The sequence below is a fragment of the Corylus avellana genome, chromosome 3 (genome assembly GCF_965113065.1).
Source record: "Corylus avellana chromosome 3, dhCorAvel1.hap1.2, whole genome shotgun sequence".
Lineage (NCBI taxonomy): Eukaryota > Viridiplantae > Streptophyta > Magnoliopsida > Fagales > Betulaceae > Corylus > Corylus avellana.
The window spans coordinates 31932181-31955864 of NC_142492.1; the positions used below are offsets into that span (position 1 = coordinate 31932181).

The 23684-nt window shown below is 38.0% G+C and overlaps 4 protein-coding genes across 5 annotated transcripts in view; 2 read left to right on the forward strand and 2 right to left on the reverse strand.

The window, feature by feature from the left end:
• The window catches only part of LOC132173861 (ARM repeat superfamily protein), a 29052-nt gene extending 18157 nt beyond the window's left edge, over positions 1-10895 (forward strand). For both annotated transcript variants that reach the window (XM_059585510.2, XM_088514195.1), the window contains 8 exons: positions 120-245; positions 590-655; positions 767-2553; positions 3081-3360; positions 5182-5415; positions 6178-6702; positions 6880-7012; positions 10489-10895. In XM_059585510.2, the coding sequence (XP_059441493.2) occupies positions 120-245; positions 590-655; positions 767-2553; positions 3081-3360; positions 5182-5415; positions 6178-6702; positions 6880-7012; positions 10489-10760 (3423 nt within the window). In that variant the 3' untranslated portion in view covers positions 10761-10895. The remainder of the gene's footprint in view (positions 1-119; positions 246-589; positions 656-766; positions 2554-3080; positions 3361-5181; positions 5416-6177; positions 6703-6879; positions 7013-10488) is intronic.
• Positions 10896-12598: 1703 nt separating this feature from the next.
• Positions 12599-13831, forward strand: LOC132174812 (peptide methionine sulfoxide reductase). The gene is made up of 2 exons (XM_059586498.2): positions 12599-13008; positions 13367-13831. The coding sequence occupies exons 1-2, from the start codon at positions 12673-12675 to the stop codon at positions 13619-13621; spliced, it is 591 nt and encodes a 196-aa protein (XP_059442481.2). The 5' UTR covers positions 12599-12672; the 3' UTR covers positions 13622-13831.
• On the reverse strand, positions 13738-15902 carry CEP1 (Cysteine proteinases superfamily protein). The gene is made up of 4 exons (XM_059586496.2): positions 15178-15902; positions 14810-15045; positions 14580-14720; positions 13738-14384 (listed from the first exon to the last, which is right to left on the reverse strand). Exons 1-4 carry the CDS (start codon positions 15617-15619, stop codon positions 14115-14117), a joined length of 1089 nt encoding a protein of 362 aa, XP_059442479.2. The 5' UTR covers positions 15620-15902; the 3' UTR covers positions 13738-14114.
• A 1705-nt stretch (positions 15903-17607) lies between these two features.
• On the reverse strand, positions 17608-19206 carry LOC132174916 (F-box protein CPR1). Its single transcript, XM_059586669.2, has one exon. It carries the CDS (start codon positions 19110-19112, stop codon positions 17967-17969), a length of 1146 nt encoding a protein of 381 aa, XP_059442652.2. The 5' UTR covers positions 19113-19206; the 3' UTR covers positions 17608-17966.
• Between the last annotated feature and the right edge of the window lie 4478 nt (positions 19207-23684).

Genomic DNA, 23684 nt, shown 5'->3' on the forward strand with positions numbered 1-23684 from the left:
GATAAAGAATATCAAACAATTTTGATTTTGTTGATTTAATAATGAACGGTTTAATTAAATTGTGCAACATAAACTGCTATGCATCATTGTGGTTTCTATAACGATTGGTTTGGTTTCAGGAATGGATAAATTTACTACGAGAAATGGTGATGAAACTACCAGAAGTAGCAAATCTTAATTCATTGAGGGCTCTGTGCAGTAGCGATGCTGAAGTAGATTTTTTCAACAATATTGTTCATTTGCAGGTGAGTTCTATGTTATATCTTTCTAAGCTTGACATATTTTTGTGGTGATCATGTGATATTAGAGCCCTTATGCCTAAAATTCTTTATAATAAGCATCTTTTCCTCGAATGAAAGAATATGACTTGGGAAAAAAATTATAATTATTTGAATTGCTTTTTTTTCTTCCGAAAATTGAGGAGAGCTATCTTTATTGTCATGGTTGTTTCTATTTGTAAAATATTTCAATCTATCGGTCTTGATAGTCATTAATGATATTTTTTCCATCATTAATTGCTTCCAAGCATTAAAGAACACATTTGACAAGGTACTTGTTTCATCTGACATATCCACATTTGTTCTTGCAGAGGCATAGGAGAGCAAGGGCATTGTCTCGTTTTAGGAATGTTATCAGTACAAGCAACATGTCGGAGGTATTTTTATACTTTTTTTTTTTTAATTCTTTTTTTTTTTTTTTAATTGTTCTCAATTCCTCAAACCCTCCTTCGAAGTACTGAATTTTTCTATGCTGCTGCTTGATTCAGGATATTTTAAATAAAGTTTTTGTGCCACTCTTTTTTAGTATGTTGTTTGACATACGAGAAGGAAATGGAGAACATGTTAGAGTGGCATGCATAGAGGCCCTTGCTTCTGTTTCTGGTCATTTTGAATGGAAGTCATACTATGCGTTACTGGTTAGATGCCTCCAAGAGATGACTATGAATCCAGGCAAGCAAAAACACTTATTGAGGCTAACTTGCTCCATATTGGACAGATTTCATTTTTCAGAGATTCATAATAACCAAAAAGCCAATGACTCTTTAGAGAATGCTTCTGATGCTGGGACAATTAGTAGTTGTTCTTCGGCTATGGCAACTGAGATTCAGAGATGCCTTCATAATACTGTGCTCCCAAAGATACAGAAGCTACTCAATTCTGATTCTGATAAGGTCAATGTTAACATCAATCTTGCTGCCCTTAAACTACTAAAGTTGCTCCCTGTGGACATAATGGACTCAATGCTTCCTAGCATCATTCATCGTATTTCTAACTTCTTAAAGAATCGGTTGGAAAGCATACGTGACGAAGCTAGGTCTGCTTTGGCTGCTTGTTTGAAGGAGCTTGGGCTGCAATACCTGCAGTTTATAGTCAGGGTTTTGCGAGCTACCTTGAAACGAGGATACGAGCTGCATGTATTGGCATACACTCTCAATTTCATCTTGTCCAAGTCTATTTTAATTCCCAATAGTGGGAAGTTGGATTACTGTTTGGAAGATCTTGTTTCAGTAATAGAGAATGACATTCTTGGAGATGTTGCTGAGGAAAAAGAGGTGGGAAAGATTGCTTCAAAAATGAAAGAAACTAAAATGCGACAGTCTTTTAATACCCTGGAATTGATAGCCCAGAGTATAACATTCAAAACTCATGCCTTGAAGCTTCTTTCACCTGTTACAACATATTTGCAGAAGCAGCTCACGCCAAAAGTCAAAACTGAATTGGAAAAAATGTTAAATCACATAGCTGTTGGCATTGAACGTAATCCATCTGTAGATCAGACTGACCTGTTCATCTTTGTATATGGCCTCATTGAAGATGGGATTAAAGACGAAAATGGTCAGCGTGAAATTTCAGTAATTGCAGAGGAAAAGAAACATCATAGAAAGGACTTGAGAGAGAAAAGAATAACTTCAGGCCGACTTGTCAACGTATCTTCACATCTTCTTATTGTGTTTGCTCTCAGGATGTTGCATAAACGTACAAGAAGTTTGAAACAGGGAAAAATTGAGCATGCGTTATCAATGTTGGATCCTTTTGTCACACTTTTAGGGAACTGCTTGGCTTCCAAGTATGAAGATGTTTTATCTGCGTCCCTTAGATGCCTCACTCCGTTGGTCAGGCTGCCTTTACCATCCCTTGAATCTCAAGCTGATAAAATAAAGGAGGCAGTCTTGGATATTGCACAGAGTTCGGTAACTTCAAGCAGTCCTCTAATGCAGTCATGCCTAAGATTGTTGGTTGTACTTCTGAGGAGCACCAGAATCACCCTTTCATCAGATCAGTTACATCAGTTAATTCAGCTTCCTCTTTTTGTAGATCTTGAAAGGGAACCTTCTAATCTTGCCCTTTCATTGCTGAAGGCAATTGTTAATCGCAAGCTTGTTGTTCCTGAGATATATGATCTTGTAACTCAAGTTGGGGAATTGATGGTGACAAGTCAAGTTGACTCAATTCGCAAGAAATGCAGTCAAATTTTATTACAGTTTTTACTTGATTATCAGCTTTCAGTAAAACGTTTGCAACAACATCTAGATTTTCTGCTTTCAAATTTAAGGTAAGGCATCTAATAGTTATTTTGGGGGAAAATTCCTTTTACAACAAACCCCCCTCCCAACTCCCCAGTGTTTCACCTGTTTTGCAATTTGCCTCCAAAGAAATTTGTTTTGCAATGTGCCATGACAAAGTTTCTCAAATTTGTCATTGTTGCCCATCCGTTAGCAATTTTCACTTTCTATGACAGAAAATGGGTAAAAAGGTCCAAAATTCCCTCTTTAAAAAAAAAAAAAAAAAGATCCAAAACAGGAAAAAATAAATAAATAAATGGGGCTGGCAGGCCAGCCACGCCCATTTTTTTTGTTAAAGGGTTAAAAGTCCAAAATGCCCCCATTTTCCGTTTGAGATGACGGAAATTAGTAATGGAATGGCTACATTGACAAATTTGAGAAACTATGTGAGGCCACATTGCAAATTGTTTTCATTTGGAGACATAATTGTAAAACAGGTGAAATATTAGGGGGGTATTTTTAAACTCTTTTAATTTTCCTTCTTATATGTCCGGAAATGACTTAACTACTCTTGCAGATATGAGCATTCAACTGGAAGAGAAGCTGTCCTTGAAATGCTTCATGTAATCATTGTCAAATTTCCAAGTAAAAATGTGGATGAGCAATCAGAGACATTATTTGTGCAGTTGGTGGTTTGCTTAGCCAATGATGAAGATAGTAGGGTTCGTTCCATGACTGGTGCAGCTATAAAGAAGCTCTTTGGGTGTGTAAGCTCACGTTCACTTGATTACATTCTTGAGGACACATTATCTTGGTATTCGGGAGAGACACAGCGACTGTGGAGTGCTGCTGCACAGGTAATAATCTATGAATTGAAGTATTGCACTATGAGGTGGATAATTCTGATTTGGGAGGACCGTTCACTTCTTTAGTTGTAATTCCTATCAAACATATGTTTCTTGCTTTTTCTTTCTCTCGTCAATATGGTAGAATGTAATTCATTTATAGTAGTAGATAAAATAAGACAGATGAAAATATGTAAGTTGACTAATACAATAAGTTAAATGCTAGTGAAGATTTATGAAACAGAAGTGTGTTTTTCTTCTACGAAGGAATCAACTGGAAATTTATTTTTGTATCAGGATACTCAATAAATTACTTAATATCTAGAATTGTAGAAATTTGGCCAATGTTAAGAAACTAACAACAATTTGAACAAAAACTACTAATTTTCTAGTGTTTGGTTGACACTTTGAAAATGTTCCTGAAAACATTTTTTGTTGCACCAATAGCTCTTGCCATTGTTGTGCATGCGCTTGAACTGTTTAGAATTTATGATTTAGTTATTGGGCCCTGCTCAAACTAACCAATGTGGGGGCAAATGTCAAGAACCACTGTTGAATCAACTGTTTTTCGTAGTGCGTACCTTAGGGCCAACAGCTTAGGCTATTAAGAAGTAATTGAACATCGTGTATTAGGCATTGGTGAGAGTTGATAGACTTGAATCGAAAAAAAAGAAGAAGAAAGTGGGAACTGAGAGTTGATAGACGTGAACCAAAGACCAAAGATGACCTGGCTCTTTTACCATGTTAGAGAAGCATTGGTTTTTGAAGTTTGAACACTTAGAGAGCTATCCATTTTGGTCAGGCCAACCCTAGCTTAACCCAAGTATTTCAACCTTGAATCCTAATCCGGTCCAAGTTGACTTCAAGCCTTTTAACTTAACCTGAACCAAAGCTTGCATGTGGGATTGGCTTGAGCTAGTTTGTAAGTTGAGTTGGGCTATAAACATATTTCCAGGTTAGGTTAAATTGCGTTGGTAATTAGTTTCTCATCAGAAAAATAACTTATATCACTTATTTTGATTATATTATCCTTATCATAATTAGCAATTCAAAATTTTAACAATATTGATGGGCTGTGAGATATTTATGGTTAACATTACTTATAAACTTGAGAGACATATTTACGGGAAAAGGTTAAGTAACCATTAACTTGAAATATATAGGTAAACCAAAGTCAAATAAGCAAGATTTATCTGAGCAGTAACAAATAATCAAATGAAAAAAGTATCGCATCAACTGGTTCAGCTACGGATCTGGTTTATGGTTGGGCTATGGGTTTGGCTGTGGCCTTTAGGAACCTCAACCCTAGCCCCACCCAAATGAAATTTAGCCTGGGATTTTCAGCCCAAGCCCAAACTGGTCTTGAAAATTCCCAATTCAAGCTTGCTCAAGCTTGATGATTGGCCTTAAGGTTGGTCTGGGCTAACTTGCCCAGGCTGCATCCTTACTAACATTAACATTCTACTTGAATGGACATCTGCTCTTGTCAATGGGAGGTGCATGGTACGTTTGAATGGGATATGTAACCTTTTTTTTGATAAGTAATGGGATATGTAGCCTTGCAGCATTCTAAACTCAATATGGTGTTCTGTTGAGTGTTACGGGATTATAAATGTATGCATGAGCATTTGGGTCTCTCTCTCGCTTTTGGTGCTCTCACACGGTTGCTGCCAAACTTGGTATTTCAGATTTAATGATCTGCTATGGTTGAATCTCAATGTTGAGAAGTACCTGGCCTTTAGTAAGAAATCCTAATAAATATTGCTGCTCATTCAATCTGCTTTCTTTTGTTTTATAATATTTATTGTTGAGTCTCTGAATGTGTTGGTACAGGTCTTGGGATTACTAGTTGAGGTTATGAAGAAAGGATTTCAAAAACATGTTAATAGGGTACTGCCAGTGACTCGAAAAATTTTACAGTCTGCCATCAGTGTTGTCACCAGTAGGCAACTAGATGTTTCTGAGGAAATTGCTGTTGCTTTCTGGAGAGAGGCATATTATTCACTTGTTATGTTGGAGAAGATGCTGCGTCAGTTCAATTATTTGTGCTTTGAAAGTGATCTTGAGGTATGTCTCTCTTTAAATAAGGTATAAATATAATTCTATTCATATAATATATTTAGTCGAGTGAATAGTTTCTTTGTGCTTTCCTACTCAGCTAGGCCAGGGACCACTGACTGCAGAAATTAGGCTTCAAATGAGTAGTAATAGCTAGGAAAATGTGTATTTGCATTGTTGTTTGATGACATGGGTTCTTGGTGCTCTAGTTGGAATTAATACATGTAATGTAGTGGATTTGGATATGGTTGTGAACAAGATTTGTTTTTTGGTTGAAACTTGGTGTATAGGGCTATAAATGAACCGAACTGCTTATAAACAACTCGAACTTTTATCAACTCGATTTGAGCTTGGTTTGCTTATTAAATGAACTGAGTTTGAATAGAGATATAGGCTTGACTGTTAAATGAGTGAAATTAAGTGCGGCCTGTATAAACTTATTTTACTTTATTATTGTTATTTTTTATAATCTTATTTTAATTTTTTAATGAAAAGGTGTGGAGTTTTTGAAAAGATAGAGGGGAATCAGTTTTCTAATGTTATAGATCTAGCTTGAGTCATTATGGTTGTAAGTCTTGATATGTTAAATTTTTTTATAATTCTAATAGGCCATGAACTAGATCATATCATTCTCAACAGGTCCATAAGATTGCATGATGAGTGTGTGGGGACATGATAATTGAAGGGTTTTCTCCTATTACTTTAGATTGCATTGGTTTTGATTTCCTCTGTTATGTTTTTTAATTTTGTTTTCTATTGCATTATTTCAAGGAAATCTGGGAGGCAATCTGTACGTTGCTTTTGCACCCACATATGTGGCTACGCCACATATCAACTCGCCTCATAGCCTTGTACTTTGCCTGTGTAATAGAAGCCCAGAAAGAAAATGAAGAAAAAGCATTTGGAACTTATTTTCTTATGAAGCCAAGTAGACTTTTTCTTATAGCTGCTTCCCTCTACTGCCAATTGAAGACGCAACTAACTGATGATGATGCCAGTAACCTGATAACACAAAATCTTGTGTTCGCAATATGTGGTGTGCATTCTTTGATGGGACATATGGAGTATGTGGATTCTCCCAAGTTCTGGTCTACCCTTGAACAGCATGAGCAAGGCCATTTTCTTAAAGCTTTTGAATTGCTTGATTCAAGAAAAGGAAGAAGCATGTTTTTGTCTCTTTCATCTGGTGTATTTGATCAAAAGGAACAAGCCCAGTCCAAGGATATTCGATACTTGTTAATTTCTTATTTGCTTAAAAGAATGGGAAAGGTTTCCCTTCAAATGGAGGCTATTCAGGTTTGTTTCCCAGAAGTTGTGACATATAATTTGTTAGGCTCATCGAAGATATTGTTGGAAATGTCCACAATTACTCTACTTTTTCAAAAACTATTTGTACCCTTGAAGTAAACATACTTTATTGCTTTTATCTACTAAAGCACCTGCCACTGATGATTTTTCGTATGTACCTTGCAGATGAAAATTGTATTCAATAGTTTTTCAAAAATTTCATCAGAAATCAGTCAGGACAATTGCCTCCATTATGCATCTCAAATGTTGCAGCCGCTGTATAAAGTTTGTGAAGGGTTTGCTGGGAAAGTGATCCCTGGTGAGTTTTTCCCCCATTATACTACATTCTAAATTTAAGTTCATATATGAAGTTAATCCATATTATACATATCTTTTTTTTTTTGTCTGGATTATTGTACGGGCGATTCTTTTTGTTTGAAGCGTAAACTAGTTAAAATATGTGATGATGAAGGCATCCAATTTGTTATTTTCCAGGTGTTGAGCTTTTCTCCATTGGTCATAATATAATGCTGCTTAATGGATAATAAGAGATTTTGGCAAAACCGAACTAGGAAAATTTGAATTATCAAAGGAAACTCATCTTTTTTAAATCTTACGTAATGTTTGGGAATTACTTTAAAAGTGTTTTTTGTTTTGTAATGTTTTGAGAATTGTTTTCTAAAATATGGGGCTACATCTAAAAGAAGATTTTTGTGGGGGCTGCATTTGAAGTAAGTTAATATGTGTGCTTGTCTCATTTTTTTTTTTTCCGAACTGTTGCTTACAGATTGATAATATTGATTTAGTAGGTTTTTTGCATTGAGCTCAGCTGATTAAAATCTCCCCTAATGCACCATCCATGGCTACTCCCACCAGGTCATAAAATTCCAACTAATTCGTCTCCAAGCAATGTCTTATCATTATCATTTTTTGGACCATACATCCACAAATCCCCACTCAAAATTATCCCCAATGCACCTAAAAGAACACGCAATGGAAAATCTCACCACATAATCCTCCAACTTTTCCACCATCCTTCTATCCCACATTAGCAAAATTCCTCCGAACTCTTGAACCTAGGAAACTCAAATCTACATGTAGACGCCCCCCACAAACTCCTTACCAGTTCCCTAGTAATGAACTTCAATTTAGTTTCTTGGAAGCATATAATATCTGCCTTCCAATCCCTAATATACTTATGCCCCTCCCCTTTCCTTTATCTCTTTTAGACTGCCCTCCATATTCTGATTAGATTTTAGTTCTCTTTTGCCCCTGTTATCTATCTTAGAGGAAACGTTAGGGTTGCACACCATACTATTCTGGTTCCTACTTCAATTGCTGTAAACAAAGCCAACATCTGCTTCTCAAACCCCTCACAGGAAAATCCCACGACATGACAAATTTTTTTCACTTTGCTAACTACCCAATCTGATGATATAATTGCAGGCAGCTCTTGGGCATCTATTACAGCCACAAGATTGAAAACCAAAGGTTCTATTTCTGTCAACGCGTCTACCCTACAAGGCACTATATCCAAAGAAAAACCGTGATCACCCCCACTAGCATTAATCGAACATGAACCACCCTCAAACTGTATCGCCTGTGCTTTTTGAACCTCTTTACCATGTTCTGCCATTCCTTTCTGCCAATTCTCCAATAAATCAAAAGAATTCTTAGAACCAAACCTCATAGTTTGTACCATTCACCTTCTCCGAATGCTAGAACCTGTTTCAGTATCTGTAGAACACCCATCGGCAGTCCACATTTTTCTAGGACTTTTCTTCTCTGCCATGGAACTACTCTCCCCCATCGCCAGACACCCCTTCATCTTGACAATATACCTCGCCACATGCGCTCCCCGCTTGTGAACGTGAATTTATAGCCATTCATGTGGAAGAGGTTTACTGATGTCACACTAGTAACTGAAGAAACAACTCACTACGTCTCACCGGTAATGGAACAACCGAAACTCCCAGAAGCTATATCAATGCCATCTGTCACATAAACAAACTTCACAGCTTCTGTTTCCATGCTCTGGTGTGTCCCTACCATGGAACCAGGCACTCCCATCTTCACTCTCCATTGAACCGAATATCTGGGTTTTGGCCGACGACCATAAACGACTACCTTACTTGATCCATGCTCAAAGGCTTTAAAATGGGCTTCTCCACCGTCTTTAACGGTGTCAACCCTTCTAAACATACCTGGGCCCTCTCCTTTTAAGTTATGAAGCCCAATATCCTTGCAGCCCATCCCCATATGACCTTTACCTACAAATGGAACAACCAAAGCCTTAAAATTCGGATCTTTAGAAATTCCTTCTTCTCGGAGTTCAACATTCCATGCCCCATTTAACTTCAAGACCATCTTTAACATAATCAACCATCTGTCTACTTCCTTTTTAAGAGAATGCAAAATATCCTTTAACGGCTGAAAATTCTTTACACCTTCCAAAACAGCCACAGTTTTCTTCACAACATCTGCTACCAGCTGGAACAACGTGATCTCCAGGCAATGTTCATGCCTTCTACCTTCCAAAACCATTCGCGGCCTTCAATGTCTGTCTTTCATAAATGCCCAAGGTATCCTTGCTTGACAACTCTCTTTCCTGAAACTACCTTCCACCACATCCACATATGACCACCATCCGTACTCCATAGTCTGCGGCAACCCTAAGTGAGAAACAAATGAGGAGGCAACCCCAAATGAGAAATAAATGCCTCCCCATTCCTATTTCCAATAGCACCTTTTTGCTCAATGTGCTTCACTAACCGCCTCATTTGAGTGCTGCAATTGCCCCATTCATTGCAGTCTTGACCATCCAGAACACAAAACTATGCCACCCTTCACCATCATATTCTAAAAGCTCCATATACCTTTCGTTATTGTTCTCGTCTCTGCAACATATGCTGTATTTCCACTTCGTAATGTCCTACAAAAATATCTCAATTCATCTCCTTTAATCAACGCCTCCAACGTATGTATAAGCCAAATCATGCTCAGCTTGCCCAGAACCACTGCTCGGAATATACCTCTACTCCTCTCATCTAATCGAACACCACCATTCCCAATCTCAGACCGAATCTCATAAGACTTCGATTCCACGCAAATACATCCCAAATATCCCATCATTAAATTACAAAAACAAAGAATCAACAAAACTCCGGTATGAACCTTCATGCGCTGAATCTGACCCTCACATGCCAAAGACTGTCCACCTCAAGTCACCTTAACGAGCCAGCAGAGCAGTAATGATGATAGGAACAGTACCATACCTACACAATTCTAGGCCGTAGCTTCCAAGCTATGGTTGTCCTTTTCTCCGTGATCATTGTGGAAGCCTGTTGGAAGTGTTTATTCTACAGTCAAAATTGATAATTTACCTCTTTTTTGGGTTTTAGGTAGAAATTCCATCATTTAATTGTACTTTCCCATTGAGGTGCTATGAGTTGAGTTAATGGGCTCTAGTTCATATGGTACCTCTTTTTCCAGTAAAATGGGATGGAGAGTGAGGATGTGGAAATTACCTGTTGTAAAAATTAAAGTTACTTGGGTATGGATTTGAAATCTTCCTTTTCTGTCTTTCCTCTTTTTTTTTTCTTGGTGAGATACTATGGTTTGTATCATCAGTTTATATGAACTGGAGCTGCTACAATTTTCATTTATAGTAAAATATTGCAGATTAAGATTTCTGTATCAGACCATATTGGGTAGAATTAGAAGCGCTAGTCATGTTTCTATTTTTTTTCTGGCGCAATCTGATGACTTGCCTATAATTGATACCTTGTCCTGCAGATGATATGAAGCAATTGGCACAAGAAGTTTGTGAAACTATAAAGAATATTTTAGGTCAGAACTTTGTACAAGTTTACAGTGAGATTAGGAAGAATCTCAAGGCAAAAAGGGATAAGAGGAAACAAGAAGAAAAGCTTATGGCTGTTGTCAATCCAATGCGCAATGCCAAGAGGAAGTTGAGAATTGCAGCTAAGCATCGTGCCAATAAGAAAAGGAAGATGACGGCGACGAAAATGGGAAGATGGATGCAAAAGAAACAAAGGACATTGTGAAAGAAAATGAAATAGTAGTAGTACATATGTACTTCACCCCCAAGCACTTGGGGATTGTTTAAATTAAATTCTGAGCAACTATTTTAAAATGTATATAATCTATATATATAGTAAATGTGACTATCCATCTTCCTACTGGCATTATTGTACTATTACATTAATTTTCAGCTAATTGATTTGTCTTTTATAACCTGTGGCCTTTATTATGTCAAGTTTTAGCTCAATGGTCGGATCTTCTAAACTTACGTACACATTTTTGGGACACTTCTAGAGGAGTGCTTTATTGTCAGAAAGCTAATTCTGTAATGACAACGTATTCTCCATTGTATATAAGCTTGAGATCTGCAAAGATTGCTTGCTTGCCTACAAGGTCAGGGAAATAGGGATTGTTTTGCCATGGCCGCCACTGGATTTGGCAAGATGGGAAGCTGATCGTGGTAACCCTCAAGTGCATGTATGATGCTAGTCCTTGTAGAGGTTGATGACAATAAGTCTGAGGACTTGATGGATACGGTTTTGACGGAGTCCACGGCGGTTGATGCGGTGAGGTCTATTCGGGCTAGCATATCTTTGATTGAGCAGGGTAACCTTTTGAAGAAGGGTTGGCCCCTATTAGAATGTATCATTTGAATGGAAGAGTATGGCGGTCTGAGAATACAGAGTCATTAGAAGTAATTTTAGAAGTCCTTGTGGCCTTCTAAAAATGAGGGAATTTTTAAAGTTACAATTAGATTAAAATTCAATAGTGATCAATCAGAAGGTTAATTGTGATTTTAAGAATCACATTATTTTGAGAGGAATACAAGAGTGATATAAGAGGAACTTGTAGCATTACTCAAGTTATTAGAGACTGTTTTGCCTACTGCCTGCACCTTGTTGAAATATTATAATTAACCGTTACCAGTCAAGTCGGTGATGGTGACAAATGGTACTCAGAACTGGGCATCGGGCCTAAATTGTTTGGGCCGGTCAGCATGGGCCTTTGCCCCATCCATTTGGGCCTAATGTTTTACAACTTGAGAGAAATCCCATGCAGACGTCCTGGCATGCATACAAATTTAGACACTGTTTGTCACAAACAGAACCAACAGCTAGACTATTTCTTCAATATCAAACTAGGAATATACAACACAGAAATGGCAAGAATAGAACAATCTTGTGTCACCCAAAAAAATAGGTGGTGACACAAGATAATTTAAAAAATGCACATTATTTTTAGAGTAACATAAGAACAACTTCTAATATTACTCTTCAAGTTTTTGAGAATGGAAATTCGAATTCGTAACTTCTGTTTCATGAAATGTGGTTCCAACTGATTAAACTATCCATTAAAAACGAGAAAAATGGTTACATTACTCCTCAAGTTAATATTACAAAATGTGGAATGCATCCCTTCAATAATCTCAAAGGACATGATACGTGTAACATAGATATCATTGGTTGACTTTTTATTTTATTTTATTTTTTGTTATTTTTATTTGTTAAGCATTTTAATAAAAAATAAATAAATGCAAAATTAATCATTGTAGTTGACCTAAATTATAAATCACTCAATGTGATATAAAAATTAATTTATAAATTTATGTAGTTGACCTAAATTACAAATCAATTTATACGATATAAATATATACCAAAATAAATGTTTACTCTCTAAAATCAATTTTCGTTAAATAAATTAATAAAATCTGTCATTTTTACACATCATTTCTAATATATATCCGACACGTGTTATTATTAATTTTTTTTTTGTGTTTTTTTGGTATAACACATGTGATAGGCCGATCAGAGACCACAATAATTTTGCATTTTTTTGGGGATAAAAATGTACCTGACCAGTTTGAAAGGACTAGATTCACTCATCGATTTGTATAAATCTCTCTCTTTGGTCAATTGAGACTGGGAGCGTTGAAGAATGGCCGCCATTTCTGACAATATTGGCAACAACCACAATCCTGCTCTTGATCCAGATACGGATGCTCCGAACAATCCGGGTCACGAGTTCGCCCAGTTCGGAGCCGGGTGCTTCTGGGGAGTGGAGCTGGCGTTTCAGCGAGTGGTCGGCGTGGTGAGGACGGAGGTTGGGTACTCCCAGGGCCACGTCCCGGATCCTAACTACAAGCTCGTGTGCTCCGGAACCACCAACCACGTGGAGGTGGTGCGGGTCCAGTTCGACCCGGAAGTTTGCCCCTACACCAATCTGCTCTCTCTCTTTTGGGCTCGCCACGATCCCACAACCCAGGATCGCCAGGTATCTCTTCCTATAATGAGGCTGGTGTGTTGCTTTAAAAAAATAATAGTTAGAAATGAGAAAAATGTATTTATAGTTATTTTGATGAGTAAAATTTGGTTGAGAACCGATAAAAATGCTTTGTGAGGGTTCGTTTTACCATGGAAATGATCCCTGACTATTAACTCCACTTTGGGTTTATAGTCCCTCATCTTAACTTACTGTTCACAGTGAAAGCTCTATGGTGACTTTAGGGTCGGATTGGGTTTATGATTTTAAAGGCCATTTTTTTTTTCTTGGCTGTAATCATATAATATATACCAACCCCTACTACTTGATGTAACCTGGCCTTTTCAAACACGATTCACTTGTCTGTCAGGGTGGTGATGTGGGAGCACAATATCGATCAGGAATATACTACTACAATGAGACCCAAGCTAGTTTAGCCCAGGAATCAAAGGAAGCTAAGCAGTTGGATTTGAAGGATAAGAAGATTGTGACAGAAATTCTTCCAGCAAAGAGATTTTATAGGGCAGAGGAGTATCATCAACAATATCTGGAAAAGGGTGGAGGTAAAGGCTTAAATCAGTCTGCTGAAAAGGGTTGCACTGACCCTATCAGATGCTACGGTTGACAAGTATGGTACTGTGATTGGAACTCTGAAATATGTTGGTGTTCTTGCTTGGAACCTCTTAAAAGTTCAGTTATGTGTATATTATGCATTGAAAGCATTGTAGTTATATTATCATCTGTGTAAGTTGCAATCGTGCTTTTGGAGAATTTTTTTTTTTTTCTGTGTTAATGGGTCAATGGATGACTACCAATAAAGTATTATTTGATAATCGATTTGTTTTTGTGGACATGCTGTAAATATTTGATGAATGTAGCAGTTTGCTCATCATAACAACACCAATAATGTTCCAAGCAGGTGTTTCTGGAATTCTGGCAGTAAAATTTGAAAAAACAAATATGGTTTTGCCTTCACACACACACACAAACAATTCTTGAACTCTTGATCAATTATTTGACATTATTTGTTCATGAAGCCATGACAGCAACTTCAAACACAAGAAACAAGAGCTGAAACTGAGAAAAGGCAAAGGCAAAAAGCCCCCTGTGAATATTGTTTACAGTTCGTCTTTAGAAGGATAGGATATTGAAGGTCCTAGAGGGTTATTTGACTTGTTCTTTATGGGATATGAAGCCTCCATTGCAATACCACACAGCCCCTCCTTCTCAGAGATGCCACGCTGCATCCTTATGTAACCCTTCTCTCCCCATTCTGCTCCCCAGGAGTTCTTCACTATCCAGTATTTGGTTCCATCGAGGGTTATTCCATATCCCACAACAGCAACTCCATGATCCAGCTCTGTCCCACATTTTCCAGTAAACACCCCCTGTGATCATGTGCAGCCAATCAGAACATAAAAAACTCAGTTAATTCCTAATAACATCATGTTGCTTTTAGTTCCACAAGTATTCCCATTTTCTTTTTTTCTTTTTTCTTCCTTTTTGGTAACTTTGGATCCGAAAAATTAGGAAAAGAAAGGATCAAACGGAGCCTTATCAACTCATATTTGCAAATAGTTTACCTCCGAATAGAACTGGAAATCAGAACCTCCAGCATCTATGGCCACAGATACAGGTTGATTTGCAGCTGCTTTAAGCAATGCGTTCTCGTCGTTAGCAGGCACATTCTCATGCCCATCAATTGACACCACTGGAGAATTTTCCTGCACAACCACATGTCTTAATAATCTCTTGATCATAATAATCTAAAGGAAGTATTAAAAGTTTGATAAATCAAACACTATATATACACCTTGGAAGCATCACAAGTTCCATCTGTCGCTTTGTAAGGGTAATTAGTTTCTATGTTTATGCCCCCCTTTTGCTTGATAAACTCAAAGGCATATTCCATTAACCCTCCATTGCAGCCTTCATTTTTTTCAGTGTCACAATCTATCAACTCTTGCTCAGACAAAGAAACTAGCTTATTGGTCTTGATTTGATTAACACCCTCTACTGCTACAGCGGTTGAAAAGGCCCAGCAACTACCTGTTGAACATTAACAAAAACATTCCAGTATTATGTCATTAATTACCCCAACAATTTTGGTGCCTGAATCGCTAGCAATTCAAACAATAAATTTGAAAAACTTGGATAACAAGGGAGACAAACTCTCCTTACCACAATGGCCTTGGTCCTTGACAGCGGTCACGGCACCTTTCTTCCTCCAATCAACAGAGGGGGGAACTGTGTCCTCATTCTCGTACATGAAGCTCCGACTTCCAAGTTGCCTTCCTCGGAACATCCTGTGGTGCTTAACCTTGGACCCTGCATAAGTGCTCCTAAACTCATGGTTAGTCATGTCTGCAAACTTGTTCAACTTCAGCTTATAAGGCTTGTCCATCTTGTTGGTATTATGAACATGCATAACATTCTCCCTGAATACATTGAAGCGCTTGTGCTTCTCATCAAGGTTCGAGGAGACCGTGTGGTGGCTCCTCCACCTCTCATACAAATCCCACAAACTTTCCTCGGACCCCAAATCCTTCTCATGAAAATCAAAAGCCTCAGCCACCCCAAGAACCAAAGCAGCAAGTAAGAGAGGAACCCAAAAGAACTTCATTTTGAACAATTACTAGAATTCAAAACCAGATGGTGGAAATGGAGACCCTTGGGACTTCTTTATATAGCGGAATGAAATAAAAAGATATGGATGAAAGCTGGAGAGAAGATAACAATGTAATAATAATAATAATAAATGGAGAGGTTACAGTTCCTTATGGGCATCAACAATTCTAATCATGGAGGAAAAACAACAAATTAAGGGGTTTTGAGAATTATGGAGAAGATGATGAGTGAGTTTGGTTTACTTATACAAGCAAGGTCTTTCAAATTGCAATGATAATTAAGTAGGATGGGAAAAATTTTTCCTGTTAATTCGGGGTTAAATGGAAAACTTGCGTGTGTTTGGGGATGGTTTTAAATGCCAAACACGTTACAACTTAAAGGTGTGTTTGTGTGTATAAGAGAGAGAGAGAGAGAGAGAGAGAGAGAGAGAGGGAGGACGAGGAAGGTTACGTCTATATTGGCATTTCATTGCTTCAAAATGGATTGGGTAGATCCCTTTCCTTTTCCCCAGAATTTGAATAGGAAAAAAAAATGGATTGGATAGAACTAATAGACGTAAAAATTTATAGAATATTTTCTATATTAGTTTTGATGTATTTTTTCTTATTAGATATTTAACATAATTGTTTGTCTGTAATTAAATCTTCAGGATTTGCTTATCTTTCTCAGCTCACTTCACCTATCATATTTTTACTCTATTATATGACTCAATCAATTCAAGTCAACATAATCAAAGTGTAGCCCTACTAAACTTTAGAAGGTGGCCGTAAGCCTCTAACGCCAAACCACCTCAAATCTCTCGTCTTTCTTTCCCTCTCTTCGATTAAAAAAATTGGATCGGTCTTTGAAAAAAAAAAAAAAAATCAAGGGTTTGTTGAAATTGTTACGTCAACATTGTGGAATAATAGTGGGATAAAAATATTGTATATAACATTAGTTTTATTTTTAACCTTTGAATTGGGAGTGGATGAAAGCTAGCTAAGTAATGCTATATACCACATTTTTATTCCATATTTATCTAATTATCTTACTTTGTTGATGTAGTATTGTTAATCTGCCTTTGAAATTTTATTTTATTTTTATCAATGACTAATTGACATTACAACATCAACAAAATGAGATTAAAAGAGTGGTTTTTCCATTTCTGAGGCTAGAAATGAAGGAAAAATGGTTTTATTTTCTATCTATTTACACGAATTATCTGTGATATATCAGCAGAAAGTTAAGAGTTTTGTCGCATAGTAAATCATTTGCCTAGCTATCCACTGTCTTTATTTGGCCGAAAGCCCCAATAAATGGCAAGGCCATCACATGTTCTCCATTGGCAAAAGCAACCAAAGCCAGCTCGTAACGGCAAGCCCTAACCTTTTGCTTGGAGGACACGCTAGCGTTATGTGTTGGGCACCGTTGGGTTGTTCAGTTTTTGGTGTGTTATCCACCCCAAGACTCCAACATGGATGAAAGTAAAGCATGCATGTTACCATGAACATCAACTGGGTGCCATGCCTTTCCGTCATCCATACACAAGGACAGAGCCATGTCACACTAGTCTAGAATTCCAACCATTGCTAAGAAATTCATTCAATCTAATCTATTAAACTACGTGTGCATCATTCAAGTACGTAAATGTATGTAAGAATCACATGCCCTGTTAATCCTATTATAAATGTAAGTAAGAATTACATACTCTAAAAATATATGTCAATTTAATAGATTGAGTTGAGTGAAAACCTAGATTATGTCGAGCAATAACAGTGTCTCACAATTGAAAAAGCTAAAAGAATCAAAACACTTGTGGGAGATGAGTAACATCAGCTTATAAGATAACCCAATAAGTAGCTTAAGCAATAGAATCCACTTGTTTGGCTTGCTGCAGTAACCCTTCTCTGACCCTCTTCATCTCCGTTTCCCTTTCCTATCTTTCTTTCTATGAAGATAGACAAAAGGGTGCCAATTTATAAAAAATAAAAAGAAAAAAACATCAAAAGTAAGTATGAAGTACATTTCCATATATACAAGGTTTATTTACAAGCAGCAAACAGTGAATACAATACCAATTACTTCATATTCTGGTTTTGGACAAAACTTCATTCACAACAGGGTTGCAACTGAAGCTTGAAGTCTATACATGTAAATTGAAATTCAACATAAACCCAATATAACGGAAAGAGAACAAAATCAAACCAAATTCAAATTTCGATTCATCCATATGTCTTGAGTGTTAGACAATGTGTAGACAAAAATCTCTTCCTTCTTGATTATCCATCATCACTTGCAACGCTCCCTCATATGCACAAAGGAAAACACACATATGTATAAGTTCATAAAAGAAACTAGATGCACTAAATTGAATCACAGTTATAACCATGAAGCAGAACAAGGCTTCCCACGCAAGTCACCGTCTGAAACGAACCGGGCATACCCTGAATCTTGACCCTCCTGCTACTCTTCTTTCTAATGTCATACCAAAAGAGATGCTTGGAATCATGCTCCATCAGAACCTTGTTTCCATCCTTGGAAATCACCAAAGGCTTGCAGTGATTAAAATTCCAAGGAACTTCACCATGCACAATGGTATAAAGCCGAGTCCAGGAGCTTGCCACCCCGTACTCCTTCATCACCCAGACTTCATTAAATCCCATTGAAACATCTTTGCAAACACAGAGGAGGATGCGTCCTCCCCACACCTCCAATGCCATACGGGTCATCGCATTGCAGTCCGATTGAACTGGTAGCGTATACACCCGAAACTTCTCGGTTGCAAGATCGAAACCCACAAGTGTCTGCGAGAGATGGACCCCATCAGTTACAGGAGTAACCAACCAATGCAAAATACCGTTTAAGGACGCTGAGCTCAAGGCCTCTGGATTCGAACAAATATATGACTTCTCGTAAGGCCATTCGTCTTCTACCCTTCTCCAAGAATGCGCCCTCAGACTGTATGCCTTGACTTCAAATGCGCTTGGAACCTCATTTATTTTATAGAATTCCACAACCCTGAAAACCATGTAGTCGTCATTGATCGGATCGTGTCCGAAGGCGAATTGGGGCAAACAATATTCGTTGAAACCAGAGGGTTTTTGTATAGGCTCAAAGGGTAATTTCTTGTATTTTCTGATCAATGGGTTCCAAATCACGATCTCTTCCTCCAGGTCTTGGATACAAACCAGGCCATTGCAATAGCCCACGATTTTGGTGCAACCTTCGGGATCGGGCAGTGGCTGGTGGATCTTCACTGCGCTGCCGAACCGATCATCTTCAGGAAAAGGCACCGAGAAGTAACTCTGTGGCCGATCGAAGTCCCGTTCCTTGACAACAAGAATGCGTTCCTGACTGATGTGGATGGATCGCTCGAGATGCTTCTTGATAAACTTTGCGCCATTGATTAGGGCGTACAATCTCTTCGAAACGCATTGGAAACGTACGAGGGGTTTGGTGGGTAACAGGGAAAGTATATCGTCGATTAGCTCTGTCGGGAGTTTCGACATGGGCGGATTTGGTGGCGGAGATGGAGGATCGGATTTCTCAAGGCGGGAATTTCATTTCTTTGGGAGAGAAATAAAAATGGGAAAACCCACGCGATGTGAGGGTTTGTTTATTTTGAAATTCGATCGTATTTGGGTTAAAAGCCCTAATTCTCGTCTAAGCCCATTTGCATGTGTTGCTACGATGCAAAGCCCACCAGCCCAGGCTCTCTCTCTCTCTCTCTCTCCCCTTAATTTCTTTAAGGAGTTTTCTTTAGCATATATCCACCTGAGCTGAGCATTCTTTTAGTATTATTTTCATAAATTATTTTCTTTTTCGCATTTTGTTCCTTGCAAATGGTTTCTTTGCAAATATAATCAAACGAATTATGGAACACATTGTTAGAGCATTCCCAGCAGCTACCCGGTCATCTTCCCTAAGTTTAAGGATCCAAACTACTTTTTGCTTCCCTATGTCAATTTGCACCCCAATAGCTTCCCTATATTATTAAAATATTATTATTTTTATTTTACTTTTTTTATATTTTATTCCTTTAATTGAACCTTTCTTTCTCTCTCTCATCTCATCTCCGTCTTCATTCTTTCCTTTCTTTCCCTTCCAGCAGCAGCCCATTTCTTCTTCCTGTAATTTCTTCGTTTTCTTCTCCTCCTAGCAAGGAAGCACTCCCGTCCCTGTGATCCTCTTGCACCCAACCAACTCAAATTTCTTCAATTTCCAACACCCGCTCGCGATGGCTATCAACCTCATGTCGTCCAAGTCCGCCGAGTTCTTTATCGACAGCGACTCTAGCCCTTCGCACAACGCGATCCCATCCAACTGCGACCCAATCGGCATGCACATGCCTTGATGCCTTGTGTCTTTGATTTGATTTCTGGGTTTCTTTGGTTTGATTTGATTTATGGGTTTCCAATTTTTGCTATTTTTTAAGCACAACTTTATGAGATTTCTGGGTTTCTTTGGTTTGATCAGTTGAAAGTTGAAACAAATCTCTGATTCGGTTTGAAATCTCTGGTTTGATCGGTCTGGGTTTCTTTGATTTGAATGCTTTGTTGCTTGTTTGCCGTTTGGTGGTGCGAGCAAGAGAGAAAGAGAGGTGAGAGAGAGGGACGTGAGACGAGATCGAGGAGAGAGGAGAGAGAATATTTTTTTCTAATTTAATAATCCTTTGGATCGCTACAGTTGAACCCAAAACATTGGGTTCAACTGTAGCAGCTGATGGTTTAGGGAACCATATAGGGAATCTGTTGTGGGACGTTTTTTGCGATTTTTTAGACATATTCCCTAAACTTAGGGAACAGACTCCCTTATAGGGAGTCTACTGGGAATGCTCTTAGATGGACATAAATTTTCTAGAGCTCTTACAACTCAATCTCTCTAAAAAGTGATGTGTCCTTTTTTTTTTTTTTTTTTTTTTTTTCGAAGCAAACAGGAATGACGGAAAATAGGTGTGCTCCCCGACAACAAACCCAAAATAAAAAATAAAAAATATAGTGTAGAAAATACAACCAAATATTATAGTAAAAAATAGGTCAAAAAATGACATGGTTTTCTTTGAAGGGCCACATAAAGTGATAATTGAAGCAAAGCCAAGGGGCCCGAGACTCATTAGCAAGCAACTGAAACGACAACCAAATTGATGTCGGTGAATGATAAGTACTAATGAGTTCCGAAACAAATCTGACGAAGAGAATAATTGATCTCCAATAGCCAAAGTTTCCATAACAAGATCAAATAACAAAAGTATAGGGAGATTATAAACCAAAAAATTAAACCAACAAAATAATAAAGAAAAATACAGAAAAGCAAACACATGCAAAACACCAAAAAATAGCTGTTATGGCGGAGCAAGGCAGCAAAAGAGTGCATAGGAGAAGTCGTGCACCAAAGAGAGGAAGACACGGACAATGCGCGGGCGAGTGGTGCTCGGACAAAGAAGAGGTAGGCTGTGACGGGTAGTAAAGAAGATAGGGAACACAGTGGTGAGGCGCATAGGAGGAGGGAGTTGACGATGGAGGCCAAACCTGGAAGAGATGATTCAGCCAACAAAGCTAAACAGGAACGGAGAGGCGGACTATGACAGAGTGGAGCAGCCAATTGGACTAGGAGAGGCGGGGCAGTGGCTAAGCACATAGAGCAAAGGAGACCAGAGTTGGTGATATGGAGTTCGGAGAAACAATATTGAAGAACAAAAAGAAAAACAATGAGGGACAAATGGAAAGAGATGGAGTTCGGAGAGGGAAGAGAAATGGAGGGAAGGAAAAAATCTATCCCCCTTCCTCTAAAGAGCCTCACAAGAAGAAGAAGAAGAAGAAGAAGAAGAAAAAAGAAGAAGAAAAAGAGATAGAAATACTTTTTTACTCTTGGAGAGAAGCGGGAGCTCTTTCTCTTTGTAAATTACTATTAATGACATGTCCTTTAAGCATGTGATAAGCATACGTTTTCTTTGTTGTTTCCAATTAGAAAGACGGCTTAGAAGGGGACTGATAATAATAATATAAGTGATTTATTACTCCCAACCTTTACAACATTAACTGATTACAAGCTTTGAGACCCTGGAAAGCTCAAACATCAATCGGCCAGATTTATTCTGAGTTTGGCATGTTCAGAATAATTACCATTTACAGCAATCCCACAACTAGTTTAGCTTTTGTACAGTATGCATGTATATATGGTGTCTCTCGCACTAGTCAATACTACATTTCCACCTCGTGACAAAGAGATGGATGTAACAGCAAGTGAATGTGCAACTACTTCACTTAATTAGTAGTTTTCCTGTGTGAATATCCCATAATCGAAGATTCCCATCAACGTGGCCAGAACAAATGGTTTGCTGAAGCAGAGAGCATTGCAGTTGCAATAAAAAATGATTGTGTTGATGCAGTAACCCTCATTCAATCATAAGCTGCGCTTACAGCACGACGACTTGAAATTTTGCTTCCATCTACGGCACATATACTTTATCTGTGTGGGCAGTAAGAGTATGGCGGATGCGGCCGGAATTGACGTCCCATACATACAAGAAGTTCAAGCTGCTAGCTGCAACTACGTACAGATCTATTATCATGGGTAATAGTAAGATCAAGAACAGAGCCAAGGCAACCATAAAGAGTATGACTTAGTGATCCACTGTTTGTATCCCACTAATCAATTTGCCAGAATTGTACTCAAAACAATATGGAAGCACAACCACCTTCATGGGCATGTATCATGTGCTTGCATACAGATTGAAAGGATGATTCCAAAGAGAATTCAGCACCATCTTCGTTCCGGCGGACCATGCCGTCCTCCTGCTGCCGAGTAAAGACTTTCTAAACCAATAGCTTGAGCCGATCAACCATTTCTTCATAAATTGCATTTGCTTAAATAGATCAAAGAAAAGTCAATTCTTTTCTTAACATTTTTTTTTTTAAAAAAAAAATCCTTCTAAAGGCAATTCTTCTAAATCCTAGTCAATCTTCCTTTTTTAGTGTGTTATTCTTAATAACTATGAAGAGTTCTCTTCCGCTACCAAAACTAAAAGGATTAATGAAAATCCATTAATTCAAATAATGAAAATCTTGCATTATTAAGATATAGGATTAATTAATAACCATTGCTGTCCGGAAGGGTGTGAGCTTGTGCTTTTACCTCACAATTGTCTTGTATGGAGATTCCTAATACTATGCAGAATGCTCTGAAAGTTCCTGAGTGGAAGGAGGCTATCTTCGAGGAGATGAAAGCTCTTAAAAAAAATGGCACGTGAGAGTTAGTTGATCTACAAAGAGGAAAGACAACTGTAGGGTGCAAATGAGTGTTTACAGTCAAGTATAAATCCGATAGCTCTCTAGAACAGTATAAAGCTCAATTGATTGCCAAAGGATTCACTCAGACCTATTGCATTGATTACTTGGAGACATTGCTCCAGTCGCAAAGCTAAACTTTGTAAGAGTTCTTTTGTCACTTGCAGCTAATTGTGACTGGCCTCTGCAACAGTTTGACATAAAAAATGCATTTCTCAATGGAGACCTGGAGGAAGAAGTGTACATGGATGCACCTCTAGGATTTGGTAAAAAGTTTGGCATAAAGGTGTGTAAATTGAAGAAGTCCTTATATGGGTTAAAATAATCACCAAGAGCCTGATTTGAGAAATTCACTTAGTTTGTTAAAAGTCAGGAGTATACTCAAGGGCAAGGTGATCATACGATGTTTATAAGACATTCACAGGATGGGAAGATAGCGATATTGATTGTGTATGTAGACGACATAATTCTCACTGGAAATGATGTATTTAAGATGCAGATTGGGCAGGCTCAGTTATTGACAGGAAATCCACGTCAGGATACTATACTTATGTATGGGGAAATATGGTCACATGGCGAAGCAAGAAATAGAATGTGGTTGCAAGGAGTAGTGCCGAGGCAGAATATAGGGCTATGGCTAATGGAGTTTGTGAGATGTTATGGCTGAAGAGAATTCTTGAAGAGCTGTGGATGCCGGTGAACATGCCAATGAAGTTGTATTGCGACAACAAAGCTGCCATAAATATTGCTCAAAATCCAGTGCAACATGATTGCACAAAGCATGTAGAGATTGAC

Coding starts and splice junctions, on each gene's coding strand:
- LOC132174916 (XM_059586669.2), bottom strand. CDS start 19,112: ATGTCGAAACTCCCGACAGAGCTAATCGACGATATACTTTCCCTGTTA.
- CEP1 (XM_059586496.2), bottom strand. CDS start 15,619: ATGAAGTTCTTTTGGGTTCCTCTCTTACTTGCTGCTTTGGTTCTTGGG. Junction 15,046..15,177: donor CAAGGACCAAGGCCATTGTG/GTAAGGAGAGTT, acceptor AATGTTCAACAG/GTAGTTGCTGGGCCTTTTCA. Junction 14,385..14,579: donor ATTTCCAGTTCTATTCGGAG/GTAAACTATTTG, acceptor ACATGATCACAG/GGGGTGTTTACTGGAAAATG.
- LOC132174812 (XM_059586498.2), top strand. CDS start 12,673: ATGGCCGCCATTTCTGACAATATTGGCAACAACCACAATCCTGCTCTT. Junction 13,009..13,366: donor CCACAACCCAGGATCGCCAG/GTATCTCTTCCT, acceptor CTTGTCTGTCAG/GGTGGTGATGTGGGAGCACA.